General features: G+C 51.3%; 2 protein-coding genes across 5 annotated transcripts in view; one reads left to right on the plus strand and one right to left on the minus strand.

The window, feature by feature from the left end:
- Smagp (small cell adhesion glycoprotein) overlaps positions 1 to 2,180 on the plus strand; it is a 16,842-nt gene extending 14,662 nt beyond the window's left edge. For both annotated transcript variants that reach the window (XM_032885188.1, XM_032885196.1), the window contains exons 3-4: positions 839 to 919; positions 1,516 to 2,180. In XM_032885188.1, coding sequence (XP_032741079.1) covers positions 839 to 919; positions 1,516 to 1,694 — 260 coding nt within the window. In that variant the 3' untranslated portion in view covers positions 1,695 to 2,180. The remainder of the gene's footprint in view (positions 1 to 838; positions 920 to 1,515) is intronic.
- Positions 2,181 to 2,830: 650 nt separating this feature from the next.
- Positions 2,831 to 8,355, minus strand: Dazap2 (DAZ associated protein 2). 3 transcript variants are annotated; one of them, XM_032885203.1, is made up of 5 exons: positions 8,242 to 8,355; positions 7,939 to 8,117; positions 6,671 to 6,789; positions 5,740 to 5,985; positions 2,831 to 4,223 (listed from the first exon to the last, which is right to left on the minus strand). In XM_032885203.1, exons 2-5 carry the CDS (start codon positions 7,949 to 7,951, stop codon positions 4,095 to 4,097), a joined length of 507 nt encoding a protein of 168 aa, XP_032741094.1. In that variant the 5' UTR covers positions 7,952 to 8,117; positions 8,242 to 8,355; the 3' UTR covers positions 2,831 to 4,094. The 3 variants fall into 3 exon arrangements, with proteins under 3 accessions (XP_032741094.1, XP_032741091.1, XP_032741097.1); XM_032885200.1 differs by having other exon boundaries at positions 7,939 to 8,355; XM_032885206.1 differs by lacking the exon at positions 8,242 to 8,355 and having other exon boundaries at positions 5,817 to 5,985; positions 7,939 to 8,159.
- Between the last annotated feature and the right edge of the window lie 865 nt (positions 8,356 to 9,220).

Raw genomic sequence — 9,220 nt, forward strand, 5'->3', positions numbered from 1 at the left:
CTTGACCTCTGAAATCTGTCTGCCTCTGCCTCCTGAGTGCTAGAATTAAAGGCATGCACCTTCACCCCCAAGCCAAAAACTGTTTACTTAGTTAGCTGTTTCTTGAAACAAGGTCTCACTATGTGGCTCTGGTTGTTCGGAAACTCATTCTGTAGACCAGGCTGGCCTTGAACTCAGATCTGCCTGCCTCTGCCTCCCAAGTGCTACGATTAAAGGTGTGAGTCATTACAGCTAGCTCAAGTCCCTCTTTTTAACCATTGTATTGGGCAGAGAGAAATTCATAAAAAGTTGTCTTTTGGAAATAGTTTGCTTTCATCTCAGTTTCCTGGGATTTTTTTTTTTTTTTTTTTTTTTAAGATTTGCTTTATTGATATGAGTACACTGTTGCTGTCTTCAGACACACCAGAAGAGGGCGTCCGATCCCTTTACAGATGGTTGTGAGCCACCATGTGGTTGCTGGGAATTGAACTCAGGACCTCTGGAAGAGCAGTCAGTGTTTCTAACCGCTGAGCCATCTCTCCAGCCCTTTCCTGGGATTTTCTGCCTGGAGTTCCCGTAGACAACGGTTGATGAACTGTTTTTATCTGTATTTTATGAGTGTTTCCCTGCATGAGTGCTTGTGTACATGTGTGCCTGGTGGCCACAGAGGCTAGGACACCAGATCTTCCTCTCCAACTGGAGTTACAGAGGATAAACAGCCACTATGTGGGTGCTGGAGATAAAATCTGGGTCCTCAGACCAGCCAGTGTGCTAAGCACTGAGCAATTCTCCGGGATGGTGTAGTGACAGAATGCTAAAGACAAAAGGTTCACTCTTTCCCTTTCCTCCTTCCTCCCAGAACTGATGACCACGCCGGTTTTTCAGGCCCCTGAGACGATGTCCCCACAAGCTGAAGAGGCCAGCACAGCACTCATTGCAGGTAACAAAGCCAGTGTACCAATCCAAGGGTCCTCCGGGCCGAGATCACTTGCTCCAGAGACAGCCTGGAACCCAGTGTGACAGCTAAGATGTTCCTCATCCAGGAAAAGCCACATGGGGGTAACTGGGTTCATCCTGGCATGTGTAGGTCTGATACATGCAGACAGAACTGTAAAAGACGCAGAGGCATAACCATAAGTGATAGGCTTAAGGGTGACCAGGCACGGGTGCATGTGGCCACTCAGCTGGGGTGTGTGGGTTGGGAGGACGGTATATGTGGTTTGTTGAGTGGGTGAGGAAGAACGGGGAGAACCAGAGAAGCTCTCATAGGAAGCTATGTATTTAAAACACCCTTCCTGTTGGCATGAGCTATTTATTTCCCTGCTGGTTTCTAGCACGATCGTCAGGAACTGGTTTGGGAGGAAGTTGAGTCCTGTCAGAAATCAAAACAGCTTGTCTATAGTGAAGTACCAAGAGCCTCTGGATGATGTGCCCTAGCGAAGCTGTGTCTGAGGGAGACCCTACTAGGAAGTAATGATCTAATTCAGATGGCCCCTTGAAGTACTGAAACATCTCTCTCTCTCTCTCCCTTCCAAGTTGTTATCACCGTGGTGTTCCTTACCCTGCTCTCAGTGGTGACCTTGATCTTCTTTTACCTGTACAAGAATAAAGGCAGCTACGTCACCTATGAGCCTGCAGAAGGGGAGCCCAGCGCCATCCTCCAGATGGAGACTGACTCAGCCAAGGGCAAAGAGAAGGAAGAGTACTTCATCTAATGAGCCCCAGACTGGAGGGGCCAGTTCCTGGCTCCAACACTGAGACACTGCCTCTGTAGTTAGGGAATGTAAAGTGGAATTGAGTGATACAGGCAAATTCACTCACCTCCCAGGACACAGCCCCCAATACCGGCATCACTGACTCCAGGGTCCAGAGACACGGAGAGAGCTGCTCATGACGCTGGGCCTTGGTAAGGACAGGACAAAAACTGGCCAACAAAGTGGGGCTGTGCCCGAGTTGGAAGTGAGGTCACAGGCTGGTTGATGTCCCCTCCCTAGTTGCCTAGCAATAACCCCATGTGTAGCTATCTAGTCTTCCTGGAGGCTGGATACCACAAGAAGGGGTCAGGCCAGGGTGGATAGGAGTCTGAGAATGTTACTGTCTTTGTTTGATCTGAGCCCCACCGTTCCCCCAACAGTCTTAAACTAACACTGTTTTTATCCAAATTAAACTTATTATAAAAGTAAGATTTTCATTTACAAGAACTAAATTTTTCCTTGGTTTGCTTAAGCTTTGTACAGCATTTTTCTCTTGCATGTTTAACTCACCTGCTTATGTTATCTCAGTAAGAAAGTGTAATGGAGTTCTGCAGGTCCCGGAACTAACTCTTCAGGAGCTGGGAATGAGGACAGCCCAGGAGGTTTGTCCCAAGATGAACATCACCCAAAACACATGAAAAATAAGTTGGTTTGTTCTTAATCCTGGCAAGGACCGCAATCTCCCAGATCCCGTGTATGTATGGACAGAGCCAAGAAAGACCTGGCCTTCAATGCCATTGTAAAGCTTTTCCCCTTGAGACAGGGTTTCTCCGTGGTGCCCCACCTGTCCTGGAACTTGCTCTGTAGACCAGACTGGCCTCAAACTAACAGACCTGCCTACCTCTGCCTCCTGAGTACTGGACTACAGTTGTGTGTGGGCCACCACAGCCAGCATCACTTTCATTTCTGAGTTTACATTTTGAGTCCAGAATCATCTCTAGTGGAACTCATGAGAGCAGTCAACCTAGACTGGCAGAGCTGCATTTACTTCAAAGACATATTAAACCACACGGGAGCACTGGTTTCTGGGTGGGATGTAAAAGGCATGACACATGGAGAAAGCCTTCTGAGTACATGCTAAGTAAAGAATGCTGGAGTGAGGTGTAATGCAACTTCATCACTTTATTCAAATCTTCAAAATAGTCTTTATTCTACATTTTTAGTATAAAAAAATCCACAAGTTAAGTGCACCACAGTGTAGAGAGACATACAACGCTGAACTTCCATAACAGTCGATGGTACAGTCAAACATCACATGTACAGAACACAAGATTTAGATGAACTGAAATATCAGATAAAATAAAATAAAATCCAATCTCGGAAAACAAATCAAAATATTAAGGATCCCTGAAGTATTAATCCTACTGAGATCTCACTGGACTCAAGTCATAGTATAGTGAGGCATTCGCGTGACCCTACTGATTCACCTCAGGAAACTCCTGGGACCCAAGTGGCTGCATGCAACACTCGGGAAGTGATAACTATTTTTTTTTATCTAAAACTCCCTTAATTAGGCTTTCAAGCCAAGCTTTTGATATGCATCTTCCTCCCTGCCTGTCATTTTTAAGTTTTCCTAGGACAGTTTGCACTGAGAGCTGTTGTTAAGTTGGGTTTCTGGCACCACAGCTAGTCTGGGTTCATGGGGATGCAGAGATGGCTTATGAGGTGGGTCCAAAGGGTGCCTTCACCTTGCCTGGAGATATACAAAACCCCAGAAATGGAGTCTCTGCTCGGGACACACAGGGGGCTTCAGAGGATCCTTATGAAAGACAAGTTAAAAAATGTCAGGTAGGACAGGTGCAGGGAGACAGGGGCTGAGTCTGACTGGCTCTCGGTCCTGCACCACTGACTCCATGGACATCGATGGGAGGACTGGGGACAGGACAGGCGGGGCAGAGGATGGGAAGGATAGGGCAGACAGCTAATGCGTTTCATTAACGAGTAAGATAAATCAGAGACTTAAAGGAGATTAAAGACCAATCAGAATAATTTGGCAACTTTAATTCTTAGGAAGATCAAAGTTCCCTCCAAACCTAATTTGATGTTTTATTCCTAGAAGCAAAGACCAGCATGGCACAGTATCACTCCAGAGGAATTAAGGAAGAGCCTTGGGGCCACTTCACTCACATTCATTTGAAGAATGGACACCTCCCTACCTCAGAATGCTTTAGGGAGGGACTGCTACCCTTACATGGTTCCTTATTAAATTTGAAAAGTGCCTCAAAGTTTGGACACCAGAAAGACACCCCAAAAACATGTGTCTAAACTGCAACTTCAGGTTAATATGACTAAAGCAGTTACATTGTGAGAAGTGCTGAAGGTATGTGATGTCTTCCCCGGCACAGGAGTGGCCACAGCTCCTCACCAAATAGTGTAGCCACCATCTGAGCCACCCATGAAGAAGTTTCCCTTGCGCTGAGTTACAAGGACGTTGGCTCCCTGCATGACTGCAAGCTGAGCAGCGTTGGGAGGGCATCCAGGAGGTGGAGGCTGGAAGGAAAGGACAAGGTACAGTGGGCACAGGGAAAGAACACAGGGAAGCAGACACTGCGTAAGAAGGTGGCAGTGTGCCAACTACTTTTATTTTTGCAGGCAGTGGGGGAGGTCAACCCAGGAACTCAGTAACTCTCACTAAACTGGTTCCTGCTATGTAGCCCAAGCTGACATTAAACTCAAAGGAAGTCTCTTGCCTCAGTCTCCCCACTGTTAAAATTATAACATGTTATAAATTATAACATACTAAGCAATCAGCATTTTAAGGAGCTAAGACAACTGCTTGAGTTCTAGAGCAAGTACCCTCTCCGAGTCCAGGACACAGGCAGGAAAGGAAATCTGTCATTCACCCATGGTGTTCCAGCTCTAAGATGCAGCCTGTAAATACCAAATCTCATCCTTCTCAGGGGAGAGCCACTACCACCACACAGGCTCTCTTGTGAGGATGTGGGGTTTTACTTACCAGGGAGGGGGAGAGTCCTTTGTACAGGCTAAGCAAATGTTCTCCCACTGGGCTACATCTCCAGCAACTCCAGATTAACATACAACACTGTTAGAAGCCAATAATGACCATCCCACCTCATGCTAGACTGTGAATCCTGAGAAGATGGCCTTTGCTACAACCTTGTGGACTACAAACCCCATACACAGCAGTATCACTGAGCAGGAGGACATGAAAACCACAATCCATTACTGGGACTACGCATTCTACTTTCTCACTCGCCTGGGCTCCTAGTACATTTCCCCCTCACGGCAAATATTAAATGCTATGAACTCGGAAAGTAGCTCCCCTAGACCAGTTCACTGTGCTGAACAACTGAAAAAGGAGCTAGCAGCCAGCAGTATTTTCTTTATTTTTTATAGACAGGGTTTCTCTGTGTACCCCTGGCTGTCCTGGAATTCACTCTGTAAACCAGGCTGGCCTCAAACTCAGAGAGACCCCTATCTCTGCCCCTAATGCTAGGATCAAGGGCAGATGCCACTATCACCTGGCTAGCAGTATTTTTTTTTTAATTTATTTATTTCATGTCTGTGAGTACACAGTCACTGTCTTCAGACACACCAGAAGAGGTCATCAGATCCCATTACAGATGGTTTGTGAGCCACCATGTGGTTACTAGGATTTGAACTCAGGACCTCTGGAAGAGCAGTCAGTGCTCTCAACCACTGAGCCATCTCTCTAGCCTGCTAGCAGGATTTTAATAGGACAAGAAAACAAATGAGGGGTTGGGGATTTAGCTCAGTGGTAGAGCGCTTGCCTTGCAAGCGCAAGGCCCTGGGTTCGGTCCCCAGCTCTGAAAAAAAAAAGAAAAAAGAAGAAGACAAATGAATCTGATTAACTCTAAGGACTGTGCCCAATGCCCTGATTGGCCCAGCCACATTTCTGTCATGAGAGGGCAGCAGCTGTGCCAGTCCTGACTACTACTACCCTGGGATGGTAGGAGAATGAGTATGAAGTCATTTCAGACGGTTCAAGTGCACGAGGGCTGAGCTCTTGGTTAGGCATACTCACAGGAATGCTGCCAGTGGTGGCACCAGCTCCAAATCTGGCACCTGCATCGTACCCTCCTTCCACCAGCACTGCCGAGCCAGGTGGATAGATGGGACCAACTGGGTAATAAGCCATGGGGATCGTGGAGCCTAAAGGCCCAACAGCCACAGACTGGGCCATAGGCAGATACAACGAGGCGCCAGGAAATGCAGCTGACATGGTGGGGACTGTGGCAGCCCCTGGATGAACAAAGCTTGGACGATAGAGCTAAAAGAAGCAGAAGAGAAGGCAAAATATTTCTGTGACACTGGTATTTGAAACTTCTCTAAGTATTGCTGAGACCATCTCCTGTACTTCAGGCTAGCCTTCAAGAATGTAGGAGTGGATGACCTTGAACTCCTGACTCTCCTGCCTTGACCTCTTGACTGATGGAAATAAAAGCCTGCACCACCAAATCCAGCTCACATTGGGCTAGAGACCAAATCCAGGGCTTGGTGCATGCTAAGCAAGCACTCTACCAAATCAGCTACATCCCCAGCCCCTTGTTTTGTTTTGGAAATGGGGTTTGGTTCTATAGCCCAAGACAGTCTTGACCTCAAGTTCCTCCTGCCTGAGCCTTCCGTGTGCTGAGACTACTGGTCTTACCACCATGCATGGCTCGTGAGTGCATTCTCAGTTCTTGTATGTGTAGATCACACTGGTTACTGTCACTGGCACACAGTTTCTGGGTCATTTGCATCCACAGCTACTACTGGGCTCAAGGGACCCAAACTCAGCCTAACTCAGCATGTCAAATAACAAGCAGATAATGCATTCAATTCCAATGGTAATTATTAACTTATGTTTTAGACAGTTCATAGAGCATTCTCTGCTTCTGAACTTGAAGATTTAACAATGGGGGTGGGGTCCAAGAGTGTATTCAAATAGTTAAAAGTCTAGCAAAGTGCAGTACCTCTGAGTATGCAGGTGGAGCATCAGTATAGGGTGGAGCCTGAGGAAGATGTAAGGTCTGAGGATATACTGGATTCCCAGGAGGCTGCACAGGGTAGGTAGGCTGTGTTGGATATTGACCTGGAATACAAAAGGGGGAAGAGAGATGTTGTCTATCAAATTAGGGAGGTGGCAAATAGGAAAGATGCTCCTGACAAAATGCCACTCTTCCTGAGGACCCAAGTTCTGTTCCCAGCATCCACATCTGACATAACCACTTTTCAACTCTAGCTTCTGTCTTTGTGGGCACCTACCCTCACATTCACAGACAATAAAAAAAGTTTGTAAACAGCTACCAAACGGGGCAGGGTGCACAGCGCAGTTAACTTGGTGAGCGCAAGCAGAAGAATTGCAAACAGATTGCCCCACAGGGCCTTAGTTCTTAGAGCCAAGAAAATAAAGATTGTCTTTGCACCCTCACAGTGGAAGGTGCTGTTCCCACTAGCATACTGATGGAGGAATCAAGTCTAACTTGGCCGCGTTCCCTCCCAAATAAAGGACAGGTCTGAGAACCCGTGCCGGGGATTCTGGATTGCTGGTGTTTTGGGGGGACTTCTAGTCCGGGTAGTCTCCCACGGGCTGTGCGGTAACCAGTGCAGACTCTGTGGAACCCACGGTTCTGCGTGTTACCTCACGGGTTGGTTCCTACTCAAGGTCGACTTCCAAAGAGTGAGTGAATGGAAGTTAACCATGAGAAGGGCGGCGGCTGGGGGCGGGAGGTAAACGCGACCATGGTCTGACAAACATTAGCACAGGCACGACTAGAAGTCCTGGCCCTGAGGAGGGAGCGCGAAGAGTCGAAGGCAGGCGGGAAAGGATCCTTGAAGGCCGGGACTGGGCAGCAGAGCCGGCACCTCAGGAGTTAAGCTCGGCCAAGGCCTGTTGTTCCGAAGCGCGGCGCCCCGCCTCTGCCGGCCCTCCATTGGCCTACCCAAATCCCTGCTCTAGCTCCCCATTCGCTCCAGCCGGTGTCAGTCACGGAAAAACACCCCCCACCTCACACACTGGAGCCCGCGGCTCCAAACTGCGCCACAGAGTTTATGGGGCCGGGGCCCGGAGAGCCGAGTTGCTGCGGTGTGTGGGGGAGGGGGGCGGACACGTCAGGTGCGGCCCCGCTCCGCGGCCTGCTGAGGAGAGCGGCCCAGACCGCCCCGAGCCCGTCGCCCCCTGGGCCCACTCGACCCGAACCCGCCCGCGTCCCCGACGACCTCCGCCGCTTCCCGGGCTTGCCTTTGCTGTTCATGGTGGCTCTGAATCCACTTCCACTCGGCGTCGCGGACGGTTATTTTTCTCGTCCTCTTCCTGTTCGGAGTCACTTCCGTGTCACGTGACGCCCGTCCACTCTGCGTCAGTCGATGCCCGAGTGCACTGCCGCCGGAAACCCCGCCCCCTCGCAGGCCCGCCAGTCGCTGCAAAGAGGGCGCTTACAGCCCCGCCTTTCTCGGGTGCCCCGCCCTCCCTGCGCGCTCTGCTCTCACCTCGCTCAGCTCCTTCTCGCGCGGCCCCGCCCTCCCTGCGCGGTTTCGCCCTCACCTCGCGCTTTAGGCTCAACTCATGCCCTGCCCTCCCTGCGTGGCTCCGCCCTCCTCCGCCCTTCTCGCGCTCCCCGGGTTCCCCGCTCTTCCTGCGCGGCCTCGCCTCACCCCGTGCCCCCTATCCTCTGCGTGGCCCCGCCCTCCTCGCCCACACCGCTCTCCCGCGCGGCCCCGCCCAAACCGCGCTCCCCTCCCTCACCGCATGCCCCGCCCTCCCTGCGTGACTCCGCCCTCCCTGAGTGGTCCCGCCCTCACCCCAAGCTCCTCATTCCTGCGTGGCTCCGCCCTCCCCACGCTCCCCGGGGTCCCCGCTCTCCCTGCGCGGCCCCACCTCACCCCGTGCCCCTCATACCTGCGTGGCCCCGCCCTGACCGCGCTCCCCGCCCTCATCGTGTAGCCCCGCCCTCCTTGCCCTCCCTGCGTGGCCCCGCCCTCACCGCGCACCTCCTCCTCACCGCGAGCCCTTCCTCCCCGCATGCCCCGCCTCCACCAGTGCCCCGCCCACCCCTCACACCCGGCCCTGAAGTTCGTAGAGGGCTCGTCTTAGGGCGGCGCCCTTGCTCTGAGCCACCTCCAGACCTCAGATCCTAGCCTGTCCGGCGTTCCGGTTCTTCCAGGCCTCCTATTGACGGTCCAGCGCCCGGGGTCGGTGACCTTGTCCCCGCGCCCGGATCCGTGCGGAGGTAGACCGTGTCCCCGCGCCCTGCTTGGCGCCCTGATACAAACCATGACACCGCATCAAGCTCCTGCCCTGAGATGGACCGTGCCCCGCGCAGGCTGACCCTGGCCTGGCACGTCCTAAGGGGGCCTGTAGTCTCCTACAGACGTTGTGTGTGCCTTAGCCCACTCCCAGTTGTCCTGAAGAGTAGAGGCGACGTCTCTTAGGACCGTGATTACACTTTTCCCGTTTCCTCGTTCCAGAATATCTCATGGGCACGCACAGAGTGAGGAACCGATGCAGCTGTCTGCAGAAGTCT

Source organism: Rattus rattus, chromosome 1 (assembly GCF_011064425.1).
Source record: "Rattus rattus isolate New Zealand chromosome 1, Rrattus_CSIRO_v1, whole genome shotgun sequence".
NCBI classification, from domain to species: Eukaryota; Metazoa; Chordata; class Mammalia; order Rodentia; family Muridae; genus Rattus; species Rattus rattus.

Coding starts and splice junctions, on each gene's coding strand:
- Dazap2 (XM_032885206.1), bottom strand. Junction 5,986..6,670: donor CTCCACCTGCATACTCAGAG/GTACTGCACTTT, acceptor TGCTTCTTTTAG/CTCTATCGTCCAAGCTTTGT. Junction 4,224..5,816: donor TGGTCCCATCTATCCACCTG/GCTCGGCAGTGC, acceptor CTTTCCTTCCAG/CCTCCACCTCCTGGATGCCC.